At 38.4% G+C, this 21812-nt stretch overlaps 1 protein-coding gene across 1 annotated transcript in view; it reads left to right on the top strand.

The window, feature by feature from the left end:
- LOC130871384 (cytochrome P450 3A6-like) overlaps positions 1 to 21812 on the top strand; it is a 145617-nt gene that overhangs the window by 93227 nt on the left and 30578 nt on the right. The window contains exon 10 of the mRNA XM_057764722.1: positions 21625 to 21785. Within this exon, the coding sequence (XP_057620705.1) occupies positions 21625 to 21785 (161 nt within the window). The remainder of the gene's footprint in view (positions 1 to 21624; positions 21786 to 21812) is intronic.

Genomic DNA, 21812 nt, shown 5'->3' with positions numbered 1-21812 from the left:
GTAGGTTGATCCCAATTTTTCTGAGAAACCGCCACACTGATTTCCAAAGTGGTTGCACAAGTTTGCAGTCCCACCAGCAATGGATGAGTGTATCCCTTCCTCCGCAACCTCTCCAGCAAAGGCTATCATTGGTGTTTTTGATTTTAGCCATTCTGACAGGTGTAAGATGATATCTCAAAGTTGTTTTGATTTGCATTTCTCTGATCGCTAAGGAGGTTGAGCATGACCTTAAGTATCTTTTGGCCATTTTAACTTCTTCTGATGAGAATTCTCTGTTCAGTTCAGTGCCCCATTTTTTAATTGGGTTAATTATCCTTTTAAAGTCTAGTTTCTTGAGTTCTTTATATATTTTGGAGATCAGACCTTTGTCTGTAGCGGGGTTGGTGAAGATCTTCTCCCAGTCAGTAGGCTGCCTTTTTGTCTTAATGACAGTGTCCTTCGCTTTACAGAAGCTTCTCAGTTTCAGGAGGTCCCATTTATTCAATGTTGCCCTTAATGTCTGTGCTGCTGGGGTTATACATAGGAAGCGATCTCCTGTGCCCATATGTTGTAGGGTACTTCCCATTTTCTCTTCTATCAGGTTCACTGTGTTCAGATTGATATTGAGGTCTTTGATCCATTTGGACTTGAGTTTTGTGCATGGTGATAGATATGGGTCTATTTTCATTCTTCTACAGGTTGACATCCAATTGTGCCAGCACCATTTGTTGAAGATGCTTTCTTTCTTCCATTGTATACTTTTAGCTCCTTTATCGAAAATTAGTTGTTCATAGGTTTGTGGGTTAAAATCCGGGTCTTCTATACGATTCCATTGGTCGACTGCTCTGATTTTGTGCCAGTACCATGCTGTTTTCATTACTGTAGCTCTGTAATAGAGTTTGAAGTCAGGGATGGTAATGCCTCCAGAAGTTCCTTTATTGTATAAGATTGTTTTGGCTATCCTGGGTTTTTTGTTTCTCCATATAAAGTTGATTATTGTCCTTTCAAGATCTGTGAAGAATTTTGATGGGATTTTAATGGGGATTGCATTGAATCTATAAATTGCCCTTGGTAGAATTGCCATTTTTACTATGTTGATCCTCCCAATCCAGGAGCAAGGGAGATCCTTCCATTTTCTGGTATCCTCTTCAATTTCTTTCTTCAATGCCTTAAAGTTCTTGTCAAATAGATCTTTCACTTCCTTGGTTAGAGTTACCCCAAGATAGTTTATGCTTTTTGTAGCTATCGTGAAAGGTGATGATTCTCTTATTTCCCTCTCTGCTTCCATATCCTTTGTGTATAAGAGGGCGACTGATTTTTTGGAGTTGATCTTGTATCCTGCCACATTACTAAAGGCGTTTATCAGCTGTAGGAGTTCTTTGGTGGAGTTTTTGGGGTCGCTCATGTACACTATCATATCATCTGCAAATAATGCAAGTTTAACTTCTTCCTTTCCAATTTGAATCCCCTTTTTCCCCTTATGTTGTCTTATTGCTATTGCTAAAACTTCGAGAACTATATTGAAGAGGTATGGAGAGAGTGGACAGCCTTGGCGTGTTCCTGATTTTAGTGGGATGGCTTTAAGTTTCTCTCCATTTAATTTGATATTAGCTGTCGGCTTGCTGTATATAGCTTTAATTAAATTTAGGTATGACCCTTGTATCCCTAATCTCTCCAAGACTTTTATCATAAAGGGATGTTGAATTTTGTCAAATGCTTTTTCAGCGTCTAATGAAACGATCATATGGTTTTTTTCTTTCAGTTTATTTATATGATGGATTACATTGATAGATTTGCATATGTTAAACCAGCCCTGCATCTCTGGTATGAAGCCTACTTGATCATAATGGATAATTTTTCTAATGTGTTCTTGGATTCGGTTTGCCAGAATTTTGTTGAGGATTTTTGCATCGATGTTCATGAGTGAGATTGGCCTGTAATTTTCTTTCTTGGTTGGGTCTTTGTGTGGTTTTGGTATCAGAGTTACTGTAGCTTCATAAAAGGAATTTGGCAATGACTCTTCTGTTTCTATATTGTGAAATACCTTAAGGAGTATAGGTATTAGGTCTTCTTGGAAGTTCTGGTAGAATTCCGCATTGAAACCATCTGGTCCTGGACTTTTTTTGGAAGGGAGGTTTTTGATAACCGCTTCTAATTCTTCACGACTAACAGGTCTATTTAGGTTGTTCACCTGGTCCTGGTTTAACTTTGGTATATGGTATTTATCTAAAAAAGTGTCCATTTCTTTTACATTTTCCAGTTTTGTGGCATACAGGCTTTTGTAGTAAGATCTAATGATTCTCTGAATTTCCTCTGTGTCTGTGGTTATGTCTCCCTTTTCATTTCTGATCTTATTAATTTGCAAATTCTCTCTCTGCCATTTGATTAGTTTGGATAGGGGTTTATCAATCTTGTTGATTTTCTCCAGGAACCAGCTTTTTGATTTATTGATTCTTTCAATTGTTTTCTGTGTCTCTATTTTGTTGATTTCAGCCCTCAGTTTGATTATTTCCAGTCTTCTACCCCTTCTAGGTGAGTCTGCTTCTTTTTTTTCTAGAGCTTTCAGGTGGGCTGTTAAGTCTCCAATGTGTGCTTTCTCTGTTTTCTTTAAGTGGGCAGTTAGTGCTATGAACTTTCCTCCCAGGACTGCTTTCATAGTGTCCCATAGGTTTGAGTATGTTGTTTCTTTATTTTCATTGTCTTCAAGGAAGACTTTAATTTCTTTCTTTATTTCTTCCTTAATCCAGATATGGTTCAGTAGTTGACTATTCAGTTTCCATGAGTTTGTAGGCTTTCTGGGGGTAGCATTGTTGCTGAATTCTAGCTTTAATCCATGGTGATCTGATAAGATACAGGTGGTTATTAATATTTTTTTGTAACTGTGAATGTTTGCTTTGTTACCGAGTATGTGGTCGATTTTTGAGAAGGTTCCATGAGCTGCAGAGAAGAAGGTATATTCTTTCCTATTTGGGTGGAATATTCTATAGATGTCTGTTAAGTCCATTTGATTCATTACCTCCATTAATTCTCTTATTTCTCTGTTAGGTTTCTGTCTGATTGACCTGTCCATTGGTGAGAGAGGAGTATTAAAGTCTCCTACTATTAATGTGTGCGGTGTGATGGCTGCCTTGAGTTTTAACAATGTTTCTTTTACGTACATGGGTGCTTTTATATTAGGGGCATAGATATTCAGGATTGAGATTTCATCCTGATGAATTGTTCCTGTTATGAGTAGAAAATGTCCCTCTCCATCTCTTCTGATTGATTTAAGTTTGAAGTCAACTTTGTTAGAAATTAGTATGGCAACACCTGCTTGTTTCCTAGGTCCATTTACTTGATAAGCCTTATCCCAGCCCTTTACTCTGAGTAGGTGCCTGTCTTTGTGGTTGTGGTGTGTTTCTTGTAAACAGCAGAATGTTGGATCCTGTTTTCGTATCCAATCTCTTAGTCTGTGCCTTTTTATAGGTGAGTTGAGTCCATTGACATTAAGTGATATTAATGACCAGTGGTTGTTAACTCCGGTCATTTATTTTAGTAGTAGATTTTGTGTGTTTCCCTTCTTTGAGATGTGCTGGTAAAGGGTTTCTAGATGTCTGAGTTATTGTGGTCATTGTTGGACTCCTTGATTAGTGATTTTCCTTCTATTACTTTCTGTAAGGCTGGAATTGTGGCTACGTATTGTTTAAATTTGTTTTTATCCTGGAAAATTTTGTTTTCTCCATTTATAGTGAATGAAAGCTTGGCTGGGTATAGTAGTCTGGGCTTGCATCCATGGTCTCTTAGTTTCTGCAGTACATCTATCCAGGACCTTCTGGCTTTCATGGTTTCCATAGAGAAGTCAGGTGTAAGTCTGATAGGTTTACCTTTATAAGTAACTTGGCCTTTTTCCTTTGCTGCTCTTAGTATTCTTTCTTTATTCTGTATGCTTTGTGTTTTGATTATTATATGGCGAGAGGATGTTTTTTTTTTGATCCAGCCTATTCGGTGTTCTGTATGCTTCTTGAACCTTCATAGGTATATCTTTCTTTAGGTTGGGAAAGTTTTCTTCTATAATTTTATTAAATATATTTTCTGGACCGTTGAGCTGCGCTTCTTCTCCTTCTTCTATTCCTATTATTCTTAGGTTTGGTCTTTTTATTGTGTCCCATATTTCCTGAATGTTTTGTGATGAGAATTTGTTGGCCTTGCTGTTTTCTTTGATCAGCGTGTTTATTTTCTCTATGGTATCTTCAGAATCTGAGATTCTTTCTTCTATCTCTTGTATTCTGTTGGTTATGCTTGTTTCTGTAGTCTCTATTCGTTTACCTAGATTTTCCCTGTCCAGCTGGCCTTCTGTTTGTGTTTTCTTCTTTGCCTCCATTTCAGTTTTTAAGTCTTGAACTGTTTCCATTATTTGTTTGATTGTTTTTCCTTGGTTTCCTAGGGTATCATTCACTGATTTACTCAATTCTTCAAACTTTCTGTTATACTTCTCATCATCCATTTCTATGAGGGCATTTTTTACATGCTGTTTAAGGGCGTCAATCACTTTCATAAAGTCAATTTTATCTACTTCTTCATGATTAAGGTGTTCATGTCCTCCTGTTGTGAGGTCGCTGGGTTCTGGTGGTTTCATATAGTTTTTCAGATTGTTGGGTGAATTCTTGCATTGGCGCCTGCCCATCTCTTTCTCCGAATGCTCCCCTATGGATCTTCTTTTACCGGATCAGGTCTCCTTGCCCACTGATGTACTTTCCCAGTGATGGCACCCTGCAGTGATAGCTCTCCTGGTACTCCAGTGATGTCTCTCCTGGTACCAATATCAGATCTCCGTGCCCAAAGACGGCTCTCCTGGTACCCAGATTAGCTCTCCCACTGATGGCTCTCCTGGTGCCAAGATCAGATCTCCGTGCAGGTTGGGTAGTTTGTAAACAAAGGCCTTACCTTGCTTGGTGCAGGCAGGCCAGTGAACCAAAGGAAGTCTCGCTTGCCTACTTGCCCTGAGGATTTGCCCCCAGCGCCAGACAGACTGAGCTGGATGGTATTATGTGCCCAAAGAGGAAAGGGGGCAGAAGGAAGAAGGGTTCTGGATGCAAGCTGGGTGGGACAAGAAGAGAGAAGCAGTATGCATGGTGTAGAGCCCCTGCAGGGAGCCCAGGGAGTATAGGGTGGGGGATGAGGAACTTCAGAGTTCCCTGTCCAGGGCTGCTTCCGCCGCCGCCAGTCAGGTCACAAACTCACCCCGCTGCTGTCTCTCCTGGTGCCTAGATCAGATCTCCGTGCAGGTTGGGTAGTTTGTAAACAAAGGCCTTACCTTGCTTGATGCAGGAAGGCTGGAGAGACAAAGGAAGTCTTGCCTGCCTACTTGCCCTGAGGATTTGCCCCCAGCGCCAGACAGACTGAGCTGGATGGTGTTATGTGCCCAAAGAGGAGTTACAGAAATCTTAATATCATCCGTAAACGTGACTTTCATGGTCTAAACACATCCAGTGACGTGTGAGTCACCTGCATCCGTCAAATGCTAATTCTCAGCCTCCTTCAGAGCCAATGAATCAGAACCTCTGCCTGTAAAACTACATTCATAGGATGTGCAGTAGCCACACGTAAATGTTTACTGCCATTCACATAGAAGAAGTGTTCACTAGCTTAAGGGACTAAGGAAATTTATTTTTACTTCAAAATGATCCACTACAAAGAAGGAAAAATCATTGTGGGTGAATTATTTCCTCTTCATTCTTTTACCCGTTGTCACTGACATCAGTATTTTAGAATAATGTTTTCCCAATATCTTAGTATTGCAATGGTTGGCAAATTACAATTATCTAATTTTGTAACTTATTCTACATTTAAAATCAGTATACAATTTAAAGAGTATTTCTTACATACCAGTTAGCTTCTAGAATAGTCTCTAACTTTTTCCTCACTAATAAGATTTTACATGTTTGCGAATTGTATCTTTTTAAATCATAGTTTGCAACATGTTTTGTGTTCTCTGAGATTAGTGCATTTGTCCCTCTCATGTATTCCTAGATCTTTCTTCATAAAACACTACTTGTAAAAATAAAGATTATTTTTAGAAAAATTTTGGTTCAAAGTCCCATTGATGAGAATGTAATATTTCCTCAATATTCACCACCCTAGAATCAAATACATTCCCCAGCAAACAGTACCCTCACTCTAGTGGTAGATACATTATTATTGGTTGGTAGGCATTAACATACTATTGTTACAGAGCTTTGTAGTGATATAATGTTTAATTCTTGTTCATTATATCCTATATAGTTTGATTAATGTAAAATATGAACATCCTATTAAATTATGGTGACAGTCAGGAATTTCTGTGCCTTTGAAAACATCTATGTTCTTTAAATAGCTATTGCTTAGAATTTCATACAAAAATTAATGTATTGTGGTCAAATCAAATCTACCCAAATTTCTTCCTCTTCTATTTCTCCTGAATCCCCCCACCACCACTTTTCTTCCATGTTTATATCCTGTCAAAAAAAAAAAACCCTACCGAGTCCTTGGTGCTGTCTGAACATGATGAATATAGGACCATGTATGGCAGTGTGAGTAGAATCTGAGATCCCCATTTCTAAAAAGAGGGATGTCTCTATATTTCTTCACAGTTATCAAATGCCAGTAGCTCCTCATTTACATGTGGGACATCATAAACTCTCTCCAACCCACGTTAGGATTTTGGCTGGCTTGATGTAATACAAGTCTCCTGGATGCATCCCACTTCCTGTGAGTTCATCTGTGCAAGGACCCTGCCTTCCCCAGCAAGCACTCATCCTCCAGATATCCACCACTTCTGGCTCTGACAATCTTTTTTTTTTTTTTTTTACAGATTTGTATTTCTTTATTCAGATTTTTGAACAATTGTATATTACAAATTTCTCTCTCATGTGTGTGTGCATATTCTTGTGTGTGCATGTGCTTACATTTGGGGATGGGTGCATATGGATTTGTGGATGCATAGAGGCCAGACATAAACCTCACACATCATCCTCAGGTGCCATCCACCATGTTTTGGGAGAGGCTCTCTCACTGGCTTGGTTGATATCGCTGAGTAGGGTAGATGGGCTGGCCAATTAGCCCAGGAATCTGCCATCTCTACATCCTATTGCAGAGTTTACGGATGTGCATCTGCTTTATTATTATTATTATTATTATTAAAAGTTTCCACCTCCTCCCTTCTTCCACTTCCTCCCCTCTCCCCCTCCCTCTCCTTGCCAAAGAGCTGTCAGGGTTCCCTACCCTATGGGAAGTACAAGGTCCTCCCCGCTCCGCCCAGTTCCAGGTAGGTGAGCATCCAAACAGACAAGGCTCCCACAAAGCCCATCCATGCAGTAGAATCAAAGCCCAGTGTCATTGTCCTTGGCTTCTCAGTCAGCCTCCACCGTCAGACACATTCAGAGAGTCTGGTTTGATCACATGCTCCATCAGTCCCATTCCAACTGGCCTTGGTGATCTCCCATTAGATCTGTCCTACTGTTTCAGTGGGTGGATGCACCCCTCGCAGTCCTGACTTCCTTGCTCATTTTCTCCCACCTTCTGCTCCTCATTAGGACCTTGGAAGCTCAGTCCAGTACTCCAGTGTGGGTCTCTGTCTCAATCTCCATCCATCATCAGATGAAGGTTCTATGGTAATATGCAAGATATTCATCAGTGTGGATATAGAACAAGGTCAGTTCAGGCACCCTTTTCTCCGCTGCCCAAGGAACAATCTGGAACCCCTCTAGGGTCAAGTCTCTTGCCAACCCTAAAATGGCTCCCTTAATTAAGATATCTACTTCCCTGCTCCCATATCCATCCTTTCTCAATCTCAACCATCCCATTCCCCAAAACTCTCCCCATCCTCCCCTTCTCCATTCTCTCCCAACATTCTCTCCCCACCCCATGCCCACTCCCGTGCCCCCAACACCTGCCCAGCAATTTTGCAAACTTCCAATATCCAGGAGAATAACTATATGTTTTTCTTTGGGTTCACCTTCTTATTTAGCTTCTCTATGATCACGAATTATAGCATCAATGTCCTTTATTTATGGCTAGAATCCATTTATGAGTTAGTACATCCCATGTTCATCTTTTGGGGTCTGGGTTAACTCACTCAATAAAGTATTTTCTATTTCCACCCATTTGCATGCAAAATTCAAGATGTCATTGTTTTTTACTACTGAGTAGTACTCTAATGTGTATATGTGCCACACCTTCTTCATCTATTCTTCTGTTGAGGGGCACCTAGGTTGTTTCCAGATTCTGGCTATTACAAATAGTGCTGCTATGAACATAGATGAACAAATGTTTTTGTAGTACGATTGGGCATCACTTGGGTATATTCCCAGGAGTGGAATTGCTGGGTCCTGAGGTAGGTTGACTCCCAGTTTCCTGAAAAACCACCACACTGCTTTCCAAAGTGGTTGCACAAGTTTGTATTTCCACCAACAATGGATGAGTGTTCCCCTTACTCCATGTCCTCTCCAGCAAAGGCTATCATCGGTGTTTTTTGATTTTAGCCATTCTGACACGTGTAAAATGGTATCTCAAAGTTGTTTTGATTTGCATTTCCCTGGTTGCTAAAGAGGTTGAGCATGACCTTAAGTGTCTTTTGGACATTCTTCTGTTGAGAATTCTCTTTTCAGTTCAGTGCCCCAATTTTTAATTGGGTTAATTACAGTTTTAATGTCTAGTTTCTTGAGTTCTTTATATATTTTGGAGATCAGACCTTTGTCTGATGTGGAGTTGGTGAAGATCTTCTCCCAGTCAGTAGGTTGCCTTTTTGTCTTAATGACAATGTCCTTTGCTTTACAGAAGCTTCTCAGTTTCAGGAGGTCCCATTTCTTCATTGTTGATCTTATTGTTTGTGCTGCTGGGGTTATACATAGGAAGTGGTCTCCTGTGCCCACGTGTTGTAGAGTACTTCCCACTTTCTCCTCTATCATATTCAGTGTGGTCAGATTAATATTGAGGTCTTTAATCCATTAAGACTTGAATTTTGTGCATGGTGATAGAAATGGATCTACTTTCATTCTTCTACAGGTTGACATCCAGTTATGCCAGCATCATTTGTTAAAGATGCTTTCTTTCTTCCATTGTATACTTTTAGCTTCTTTGTCGAAAATCGGGTGTTCATAGGTTTGTGGATTAATATCTGGGTCTTCAATTCGATTCCATTGGTCAACATCACTGTTTTTGTGCCAGTACCAAGCTGTTTTTATTACTGTAGCTCTGTAAAAGAGTTTGAAGTCAGAAATGGTAATGCCTCCGGAAGTACTTTTATTGTATAGGACTATTTTGACTATCCTGGGTTTTTGGTTTTTCCATATAAAGTTGATTATTGTTCTCTCTAGGTCTGAGAAGAATTTTGTTGGAATTTTGATGGGGATTGCACTGAATCTATAGATTGCTTTTGGTAGAATTGCCATTTTTACTATATTGATCCTCCCATTCCAAGAACAAGGGATATTCTTCCATTTTCTGGTATCCTCTTCAATTTCTTTCTTCAAAGACTTAAAGTTCTTGTCAAATAGATCATTCACTTCCTTGGTTAGAGTTACCCCAAGATACTTTATCCTATTTGTGGCTATCATGAAAGGTGATGTTTCTCTGATATCACTCTCTGCTTCTTTGTTCTTTGTGTATAGGAGGGCAACTGATTTTTTGGAGTTGATCTTGTATCCTGCCACATTGCTAAAGGTGTTTATCAGCTGTAGGAGTTCTTTGGTAGAGTTTTTGGGGTCGCTTATACACACTATCATGTCATTTGCAAATAAAGAAAGATTGACTTCTTCCTTTCCAATTAGAATCCCCTTGATCTCCTTATGCTGCCTTATTGCTATTGCTAGAACTTCAAGCACTATATTGAAGAGGTATGGAGAGAATGGACAGCCTTGTCTTGTTCCTGATTTTAGTGGGATGGCTTTGACTTTCTCTCCATTTAATTTAATGTTAGATGTCGGCTTACTGTATATTGCTTTTATTATATTTAGGAATGAACCTTGTATCCCTAATCTCTCTAAGACCTTTATCATAAAGAGGTGTTGAATTTTGTCAAATGCTTTTTCAGCATCTAATGAAATGATCATATGTTTTTTTTCTTTCAGTTTATTTATATGATGGATTACATTGATAGGTTTTCATATGTTGAACCAGCCCTGCCTCTCTGAGATGACGCCTACTTGATCATAATGTATAATTTTTTGTATGTGTTCTTGCCAGTATTTTATTGAGAAATTGTACATTGATGTTCACGAGTGAGATTGGTCTGTAATTCTCTTTCTTGGTTAAGTCTTTGTGTGGTTTTGGTAGCAGGGAGACTGTAGCTTCATAAAAGGAGTTTGGCAATGACTCTTGTTTCTATTTTGTGAAACACATTAAGGAGTATAGGTATTAGCTCCTCTTGGAAGTTCTGATAGAATTCTGCATTGAAACCATCTGGTCCAGGTGTTTTTTTTTTTTTTTTTTTTGGGTAGGGAGGTTTCTAATGACAGCTTCTAATTCCTTGTGTCTTACAGGCTATTTAAACTGTTCACCTGGTGTTGATTTAATTTTGGTACATGGTACTTATCTAAAAAAGTGTCCATTTTTCAATTTTGTGGCATACGGGCTTTTGTAATAAGATCTAATGATTCTCTGAATTTCCTCTGTGTCTGTGGTTATGTCCCCCTTTTCATTTCTGATCCTATTAATTTGTGTGTTCTCTCTCTGCCATTTGATTAGTTTGGATAGGAGTTTGTCAATCTTGTTGATTTTCTCCAAGAACCAGCTTTTTGTTTCATTGATTCTTTGCATTGTTTTCTGTGTTCCTATTTTGTTGATTTCAGCCCTCAGTTTGATTATTTCCAGTCTTCTGCTACTCCTGGGTGAATCAGCTGCTTTTTTTTCTGGAGCTTTCAGATGTGCTGTTAAGTATCTAATTTTTCCATTTTCTTTATGTGGGACTTAGTGCTATGAACTTTCCTCTTAGCACTGCTTTCATAGTGTCCCATACTTTTGTGTATGATGTGTCTTTATTTTCATTGAATTCAAGGAAGACTTTAATCTTTTTCTTTATTTCTTCCTTGTCCGAGGGGTGGTTCAGTAGTTGACTGTTCAATTTCCATGAGTTTGTAGGTTTTCTGGGTTTAGAATTGTTGTTGAATTTACTTTTATTCCATGGTGATCCAATAGTACATAGGTAGTTACTACAATTTCTTTGTATCTATAGATGTTTGCTTTGTTACCAATTATGTGATCAATTTTTGAGAAGGTTCAGTGTGATGCTGAAAAGAAAGTATATTCTTTTCTGTTTGGGTGGAATGTTCTATAGATGTCTATTAAGTCCATTTGGTTCATTACATCTGATAGTTCTCTTATTTCTCTGTTAAGTTTCTGTCTGATTGACCTGTCCATTGGTGAGAGTGGAGTGTTGAAATCTCCTACTATTAGAGTGTGTGGTTTGATGCATGCTTTGAGTTCTAGTAATGTTTCTTTTACATAAGTGGGTACTTTTATATTAGGGGCATAGATATTCAGGATAGAGACTTCCTCCTGATGAATTGTTTCTGTTATGAGTATAAAGTGTCCATCTCCGTCTTTTCTGATTGATTTTAGTTTGAAATCAATTTTGTTAGATATTAGTATAGCCATACCCTCTTTTTTCTTTGGTCCATTTGATTGTTGAAGGTGTAAATCACAAACAATCCCATACCAGTTTGGAATTATGATTAATAGGATGGTCATTTATTTAAATGGGAAAAAACTTACAGATTACCATCCCAGACAACAGCCCTCTGTGCAATCAGGAAGGAGTCTAGTCGCTGGAAGCGGAGCCAGAAGCAAGAGAGCGAGTGGAGGGATTCTCGCAACACCTCCCCCTTTTGTTTAAGTAAGAGAGTTCTAAACCTACTATGAAATTATATGCAATAGGTACAAATAACCTATTCTAACTAGCTTAAGTCTTATATATAATAAATAACTTTGCCAAGTCATGAGTGAAAAGTAACTACATTTATATAGTCATCAACCCCATTGAAGATCTGAGAAGGGAAATAATATTACCTGAGTAAGTGCAATCAAACATCTTCCAAAACATGCAACAAATCACAGAGAAAACAGGCTACCTGGGCAATCACCCAAAGTCACGTTTGCAGCGTTGAAGCAACCAACTTTGGCTAAGGCCTAACATAACTGACATACCATTTTCAAGGCAAGCAACTTTTCAAAACTATTTTACCTGTCTTAGCAGGATATGACAGTCCTGTTTTATCCATTGATGCATGCTCTGTGTCTCTGTCAGTGGTTGAGGTATAGGCATTTCTTTGCCCAAAGGCCAGTTCTGCCAAAAAGAAAGGCTCCAGGTGGAGTGTCTTTGGTGCTCAACATTCTCTCGGGAATAGATCAGTGTTGCTAGGAGCAATTGTGTCTCACTACCACAAAACTCTGAGTTAGATTAAAGGCCATTTTCTACAGCTCTTTGAAAAGGTTGAAGATTATTATCTATCTATACTGAGTATAATCTCTATGTATCTAAAGAACCTGATTAGTCTAATTATAAATGACAAACTTAGATGACTATTGATCTATATAATTCTCAATACTTATCTAACTTAAAGACTAAAACAATAAACAACTGTGTAACAAATGAGGATAATGACCTCCAAATATAAACAATGTACAAATATACATCACAATATGGTAAATATATATCAATACACAAACAATATATAAGTATCTTAATCAGAGGTAGAAATGTATACTGCAATATGGTAAATATATACTATATATGTATATCAATACAATATATGTCAATACATAAAAATGTTTTAAAAAGATGTTGAAGCATGCATGCATACAATAGTCAATATAATTTAACTTTGTATCAATATACAAGAATTGATAACAATATAATTGTCTAAAAACAGTAACTCACAATTATAAAACTATTATTCCATCATCCAATTATCCCTCGTTTTTTTTTTCAAAAGATCCCTGAGCTTATAAAATGCCTCCCCCAATCCCCCAACCCTCAACTGTATACTAATTATAATCAACCCCTAAATGATGTCCCTAAACCCAAGGGCAAACTTTACTGGGAGCGAGGGCGTCATCCTCTAGAATTACTTCCAGCTGTCATGGGGGCAATGTTCTTTCTGGGGGATCCTGTGAAAGTAAAATGATGCTTAAATTTCAAGATCAATGTCTTTTAAAATTGCAAATAGTCTCTGAGTATTTTGTGCAGGTCTGGCCGGAATGTTGTAAAGCTGTGCATCATTTCAGCTAACCAAGTTGGGATCATCTTATGCAGCTGGTACCCAAAACGGGTCTTGTAGTAGCGCTATCAGTATCATGACATCATATCAACCAGGTGGAGTTGTTGTTATGGGGCCCCATCTTCTTCCTGGAAACTTCAAATGTCACTTCAGGAAAAACTCATTGTTCATTGTGGAAAAACTCAAACATTAATCATATAGACATATATATATATATATATATATATATATATATATATATATATATTCAATGAAAAGCATGATAGATATATTCAATGAAAAGTATGATAGTATGATAGATATGAAGAAAAGCAAGGATGTTTTCTAAACTCATATTTCTTTCTGTCCCATATCATGGCTCTTGACATGAGACAGAAACTCCAGAAACTCTGGGTTTTTCTCTTACCAACAGGCTTGGAAATGGAGAGAGACTGAGCCAGAGTCCAACTTCAAAACCAGCTCTATGTTTTTATAAATAAATGCACATTAATACATATTTAAAAATAAGTGTAGAATAATTTCACTTACGGAACCTATTCAATTTTTTGTCGATTCTTACTGGGTTGTAAATAGTTTCCATCTGTCAGTATTCAAACATCCAGGGTCCTTTAAACTTTTTGAAAATGAGTGTTTTCCTGCAGAGATAAGAAGAGAACCCTGCCCCCATACTATATGTTTTTCTTACCACCTGTATGAATATCATCATTGTGGATGAGCTGTCATTTCTCCTTTCCAAGAGGTTTCTCCTCTTTAAATCAAAACTTTATTAATTTTGATGGTATCCACAATTTTTCTTCTCCTGTGGAAACAAGAGCAAAACTCCTTCCCCAACATAGCACATCTCCTGGCTTCCAGTGAGAGGTCAGCACATCTTTGAAATAAATCGGTTGATTTAGTTCAGCAGACTTTTCCATTATCCAATGTCTTTCTGCTGCTGTTGTTCCTTTCTCATTAGCGTTAAGAAAATTCAAGGTTAATAAAGCATTATGCAATCTATTTCTGGGGGTATTTTCTGTCCCTTTCTGTTTGTTCAGCATGTCCTTTATAGTACAATTTGATCTTTTTATAACTGCCTAACCTGTAGGATTATTTGGGATACCTGTAATATGTTTTATATTATAATAATCAAAAAAGCATTTCATTTTCTTAGATACATATGCTGGACCATTGCCTGTCTTTATTTGTGCAGGTATACCCATGATGGCCATAACTTCGAATAAATGTGTGATTACCGAATCAGCCTTTTCTGAGCTCAGGGCAGTAGCCCATTGAAAACCTAAATATGTGTCTATAGTGTGGTGTACATATTTTAATTTACCAAATTCCATAAAGTGGAACACATCCATCTGCCAGATTTTATTTCTCTTAGTACCCTTTGGGTTACTGCCTGCAGGCAACGGTGTTTGATTATAGAAAGAACAAGTAGAACATCTCTTTGTAATGTCCTTAGCTTGTTGCCATGTAATGCAAAATTCTTCCTTTAGGCCTTTACTATTAACATGATGTTTTTTATAAAATTCTGAGGCCTGCAACATGCTTCCAATCAATAATTGATCAATCTCAGCATTACGTTGTGCTAGAGGACCAGGCAGACCCATATGGGACCGGATGTGTGTTATGTACATTGAATAAAGCCTGTTCCTGATTATGTCTTGTACCTGGATAAACAATGATGTCAACTTTGTGTCATCTGGTATAAATTCAGCAGTTTCAATATGAAAGATAACTCTTTCTGCATATTGTGAATCTGTAACTATATTAAGAGGTTTTTTAAAATCCTTTAGCACCATAAGAATGGCATATAATTCTGCCTACTGGACAGAGTTATAAGGGCTTTGTTCTACCTTACTCAATTCCTCTGACTTGTAACCTGCTTTCTCTGATTTATTTGCATCAGTATAGAATGTATGGGCTCCAGTTATTGGAACATCACTTACAATTCTAGGGAGAATCTATGAAGTTCTCTTTATGAGGTTAAGTCTACCACTTTTGGGAAAGTTGCTATTAATTTCTCCCAAAAAATTATCACAAGTTCTTTGTCATGGTTCATTGTCTTCCCATAACTTTTTTATTTATTCAGTGGTAAAAGACACTATAATTTCTGCTGGGTCTATACCTGCTAGTTGACAAAGTCTCAGCTTACCTTTTATAATTAATTCAGAGACTTTTTCCACATAAGTTTTTAATTTTTTACTTGGTTTATTAGGTATAAATATCCACTCTAAAATAATATCTTTCCTCTGCATTAAAATCCCTGTAGGAGAAATTCTGCAAGGTAATATGACTAGGATGCAGCTAAGATTTGGGTTCACCCTATCCACATGTGCCTCCTGTAATTTTTCCTCAATCATTGTCAGTTCCTTTTCTGCTTCAGCTGTCAGTTTTCTTGGACTATTCAAATCTTTATCACCATCTAAGGTTTTGTTTAAATGAACTATTCGATCAGGTGTTATCCCAACAGCTGGTCGTAGACTGGAAATGTCTCCTAACAATCCTTGGAAGTCATTAAGAGTCTTTAACTGGTCTCTCCTAATTTGCACCTTTTGCGTTTTAATTTTCTCTAACCCTATTCTGTAACCTAGGTAATTAATAGAATTTCCTCTTTGAATCTTTTCAGGGGCAATTTGTAATACCCACCTAGGCAAGACTTTCTTCTTCAAACATCCTTTCTAAAGTATCTTTATTTGAATCAGATAACAAGATGTCATCCATGTAATGATAAATTATGGACTTGGGAAATTGCTTACGAATTATTTCCAATGGCTTACTTACAAAATATTGGCACAATGTGAGACTATTGAGCATCCCCTGTGGGAGGACAGTCCATTGATACCTCCTAGTAGGCTGAGAATTATTTTAAATAGGCACTGTGAAGGCAATTTTTTCTCTATCCTTTTCTTGTAACAGTATAGTGAAAAAACAATCTTTCAAATCAATAACTATGAGAGGCCATCCTTTTGGTAATAGAGAAGGCAAAGGAATTCTTGATTGCAGTGGGCCCATAGGTTGAATTATTTTGTTGACAACTCTTAGATCTGTCATCATTCTCCATTTACCAGATTTCTTTTTTACAACAAACACAGGAGAATTCCAAGGGCTGGTTGATTCTTCAATACGGTGAATATCTAGTTGCTCTTGTACCAGCTGTTCCAATGCCTGTAATTTATCTTCAGCTAAAGGACACTGTTTGATCCATATGGGCTTCTCAGCCATTTTAAAAGTAGGGCTGTTGGTACCTCTAAAGGTTTGGTATTTGCTGTATGTTCTTGTACAGCCTGAATGGCTGGTGACCTTTTTCCATAATACCTCATCATATCCTTCCCAGAATTATGAGTTCCTGGAACTACAGGAATGTTAATTTGGGTATTCCATTGCTGTAGCAGGTCACGGCCCCATAAATTTATTGCAATATTGGCTATATATGGCCTTAGTCTTCCTATTTGCCCTTCGGGCCCTATGCATTCAACCCATCTGTGCTTTGTTTTACACGAGATAGGGTTCCAATTTCCAGGAACTAAACATCTACCTCTTGAAGAGGCCAATTCGGATGCCAAGATTTTGGAGTAATGATACTTACATTCGCACCTATGTCTAATAAGCTTTCAATAAAAGTGCCATTTATACAGACTCTTAGTTTTGGTCTTTGATCGTTAATAGAAGTCTGCCAAAATATACATTTACTCTGTCCTACTGAGTTTTTTGACTCATCCTCCATGTGTAATTCATCATTTAGACCAGTACTACTTTTTACAGCAGAAATTGGAGCTTTTAATTTTCTTGGTGAGGCACGTTCTCCACTGTGACTGGGAATGAATGGGCCACTGTTGGCTTGGGGGCCTGTGGGAGGCCCCTCAAGGAGTTTCCCGATGGTATCAGGTTCCCTTGTCTGTCTGTTGTTGACCTGCATTCATTGGACCAATGTCGACCTTTACCACATCTCCTACATATACCTGAAGGTCGAGGTATCCTATTTTTGTCATTCCTAGAGGAGATATTATTCCTAGAAATTCTTTGCCTGCAATCTCTTTTCAGGTGTCCTAATTTGCCACAATTAAAACACCTGGCAGTTTGATGTCTCCTTATTGCTTTGGAAATCGCTTCTTCTACCCAAGATTCATCATTATAGCTAAACATCTCAACATTCATTGTATGCTGAATCCATTCATCCATAGGTGCTGATCTAGACCCAATTATCTTTTTGCAATCTATGTTTGCATTTTTGAAAGCAAGAGATTCAAGAAGTATTCATCTATCTTCTGGGTCTGTTACTCCTATGTCCAGAGCCTTAATTAGTCTTTGCAAAAAGTCAATAAGGGGTTCTCTCTGTCCCTGCCTAATCCTGGTATATGATTCGACCCTTTTCCCTGGATCTTGTATTCTATTCCAAGCATTTAAGGCTGCTTTGTGACATAATGACAATACTTCTTCATCATAAAGAGCTTGGACCTGTGGATCAGCATACTCTCCTACACCAAGAATTTGATCTTGGGAAACCTCCACACCTTTTGCTCTTCCTTGCTGTTCCATATGTTTGCATTCTTCTCTGAAAAAAAAATTCTAAACATCAAGGAAGGTCCATCATCTAAAACTGCAGACACTAACTGATGGAAAGCATGGGGAGTAGCTCTAGCATTAGAAGCCCAAGTCCTTATCATTTCCTTAACATATGCAGAGTGCAAGCCAAAATTAACAATAGTTTGCTTAATTTCTTTTAAATCATTCATTGGTATTGGCATCCATCTAGCTTCTCTGACTCCCTTTAAACCTTTAGAAGTTGACGCTTTGTCAGAAAAACATACAGGGTATGTTGCTAAAACCCTGGGTAAGCCAGTTCTAATAGCTGGTGGTGGAATTGTACCCTGTCCTCATGCCTCCTTACTTTGTTCATTAGCTCCAATAATTTCTTCAATCTTTTCAAGTCTTTTTATCAGTGTCTCTCTTAAATCCTGAATCTCCTGACCTGTATATATTTCTAGTGATTATACCAGGGTATCAATTTTTTGGTCCCCATTCTGTACCTGTGATTCCAAAGCTTTAATTTTTTCCTTCAAAGATAACATGTCCTCCTTGAACTTTTCTTGTATATTATGTAGATTTCCATCTTGGAGGTTCATTCTGTCTGTTACCTTATCAAAACTTTGTGATAACGTCTGAATGTCAAATTCAACCACCTGAACCCTTTCAGGTAACTTTCTAGTACCCTTGGATATGGAGTCAATTTTGTCCATCATAGTATCTACTTGTTCAGATAACCTCTGATTTTCAATAATTTTAATCCTTTCAACTAGTTGTTTATTCTTCCTTAATGATAGAATATGGAAAATAAAACTGAAACCTAGTAACAAGCAAATTAAGGATCCCCATAATCATATAAACCTTGCATGATATAATCCATTGTATTAGTAAACAAAGCAGTAAAATTTGTATTAGAAATGAAAACTGCCATATTACCTATTATCCAGCAGGTGGCGCTGTTGCCAAGTCGCGACAAAAACGGGGTCCTGTTTTAGTGTCCGCCTTAGTATTTGTTAAAAACTGGGAAATGCAAGTTACTCAACAAAGTAAATGTAATTAAATCAATTCCATACACGGAACCAGAAACCCAGAATCCAGGAGTAGAGAAGAGCAACCAGGAAGCCGTGTATGCCTCCACGTGACAGAGTCACCCTGAGGGGTTGCAGCTTTTGGAAACTGCTTGCGCTCTGGTTCACGCCACTTAAGAGCTGCGCTTGCAAGGGAGATTTAAAAATGACTCAGAAAAGAGCAAACCAGGCAGGCAAAGACTACGTGGGCCTGTGGAGTTTAAATCCAAATGGGGATTCAGGGCACAGGCCGTGGCTGAGGGAGGGAGGGCTCCCGCCAAACCAAGCTGGCAGCAGGCAGCCAAGCGGGGAAGGAGGGTCCTAAAACCAAGCATTAGGGTGCCAGATGTTGAAGGCGTAAATCACAAACAATCCCACACCAGTTTGGAATTATGATTAATAGGATGGTTATTTATTTAAAAGTGAAAAAACTTACAGATCACCGTCCCAGACAACAGCCCTCTGCTCAATCAGGAAGGAGTCTAGTCGCCGGAAGTCGAGCCAGAAGCAAGAGAACGAGCAGGGGAAGTGGCCACTTTTTTAAAGGGAGAGAGACCACACCCCAACGGGCTGGTATCTCAGTGGCTATTGGCTGAAGGAGCAGAGGGACTCCCGTAACAGAAAACTTTTTCCCAACCCTTTACTCTGAGGCAGTGTCTGTCTTTAAGTTTGAGGTGTGTTTCATGTAAACAGCAGAATGTTGAAACCTAATTTCATATCCATTCTCTTAACCTGTGCCTTTTTATAGGTGAATTGAGTCCATTGATATTAAGTAATATTAATGACCAGTGGTTGTTAATTCCAGTTATATTTTTTGGTGGTAGAGTTTGTGTGTTTCCCTTCTTTGAGTTGTGCTGGTGGAGGGTTGTCAGATGCTTGTGTTATTATGGGTGTTGTTGGCTTCCTTGGTTTATGATTTTTCCTTCTAGTATTTTCTGTAAGGTTGGGTTTGTGGCAACATCTTTAAATCTGTTTTTGTCCTGGAATATCTTGTTTTCTCCATTGGTGGTGAATGCAAGCTTTGCTGGATATAGTAGTCTGTGCTTGCATCCATGGTCTCTTAATGTCTGCAGCACATCTATCCAAGACCTTCTGGCTTTCATGGTTCCACGGAGAAGTCGGGTGTAATTCTGATAGGTTTCCCTTTATATGTTACTTGACCTTTTTCCCTTGCAGCTCTTAATATTTGTTCTTTATTCTGTATGTTTGTGTTTTGATTATTATATGGAGAGAGAATGCTTTTTTTTGATCCAGTCTATTTGGTGTTCTGTGTGCTTCTTGTACCTTCATAGGAATAGCCTTCTTTAGGTTGGGAGAGTTTTCTTCTATAATTTTTTTGAATATTTTTTTGGGCCTTTGAGTTATAATTCTTCTCCTTCTTCTACTCCTATTGTTCTTAGGTTTGTTCTTTTCATGGTGTCCCAGATTTCCTGGATGTTTTGTGTTAAGAATTTGTTGGATTTGTTTTATTCTTTAATCAGTGAGTTTATTACCTCTATAGTATCTTCAGTGTCTGAGATTCTTTCTTCTATCTCTTGTATTCTGTTGATAGTACTTGTCTCTGTAGTTTCTGTTCATTTACCCAGATTTTCCATCTCTAGCCTTCCCTCAGTTTGTGTTTTCTTCATTATCTCCATTTCATTTTTCAAGTCTTGAACTGTTGCCCTTACCTGTTTGACTGCTTTTTCTTGGTTTTCTTGTTTTTCTTGGGTATCTTTAAGAGATTTATCCATTTCCTCTACGTTTTTGTTTGTCATCTCCACTTCTTTATGGCAGTTTTTCACCTCCTGTTTAAGGTCCTCTAATATTTTCATACTGTTCCCTTTAAAGTTGATTTCTTCTATTTCTTCTGGAGTAGGGTGTTCAATTTTTCTTGTTTCATGATCCCTGGTTTCTGGTGTAGTCATGTTGCCTTTCAGGTTGTTGGGGGGAATTCTTGCATTGGTGCCTGCCCATCTGTTCCTTCAAATAGAGCCAAGAGAGTCTTGATGTCTTGGTCCAGTGTGCTGTGACTGAATCTCTGGGTGGATATCCTCAGGGCAGGAGCAGGAAAAGTTCCTGTCTGGATGGAACTCCTCAGCACAGACACAGGGTCTCCTGGTAGTCCAAGGACACCGCAGACAAAAGGGCGGATGTGGGTGCAGGGCAGGGTTGAGTGGAAGACAGAAGCCCCTGCAGCAGCAGCTAGGGTAGGGGGGCTGTGCTCTCTTTCAGGACAGCTGCCCCAGGAGGGCACACATTCACACATCTGGATGAAACTCCACAGCACTAAAACAGGGATACCTGGTATTCCAAGGGCACCACAGACACAAGAGCCAATCTTTTTTTATTATTCAAGGACAAACTCTGAGTCATGGAGCTAAAAGCTACTCCTGGTCTCTTTCATTTCTAAATATAGCCCTGAAATCAGCTACCAGTTGACAAATAAGACCATTTACATGCAAATCACTAGAGAGCAACTAGGAAATACAGGGCCATTTTCTTGACTATGCATGATGCTCTTAAATCTCTCATCTTAAACTTTACTTATGTAGAATGCCCGATTGTGAATCATTGGAGGTTCACAGTCCTTCTCTGCTCTGTTTTACTTACAGCTGTACAGTGTGTATCAATTTGATTCCTATCTACCACTCTACTTAGTGCCCTACATTATAATCCATGATTATCATAGTCAACTAATATATAACATCTTGTACTTTTTATTCTTATACAAAATTGCCTTCCACACATTTGATAATTCCTTTTCTAAATTCATATAAACAGGGACTATTTCAATTGGTCTAATCTACGCTGCTTTCCTGTGGTGACATCAATATCTATTCTCATTCTAGGTCTTTCTGATATGGAGATCATAGCCCAATCGATCATATTTATTTTTGCTGGCTATGAGACTATAAGTACTACTCTTTCTTTTATTATGTATTCATTGGCCACTCACCCTGATGTTCAGAGGAAACTCCAGCAGGAGATCGATTCAGTATTGCCCAATAAGGTGAGTGAGTAGTGCCTGGAGACAGAT

Source organism: Chionomys nivalis, chromosome 3, assembly GCF_950005125.1.
Source record: "Chionomys nivalis chromosome 3, mChiNiv1.1, whole genome shotgun sequence".
NCBI lineage: Eukaryota > Metazoa > Chordata > Mammalia > Rodentia > Cricetidae > Chionomys > Chionomys nivalis.
Note: the sequence above shows the minus strand (reverse complement) of the source record. Positions and strands in the feature narration are given on the sequence as shown.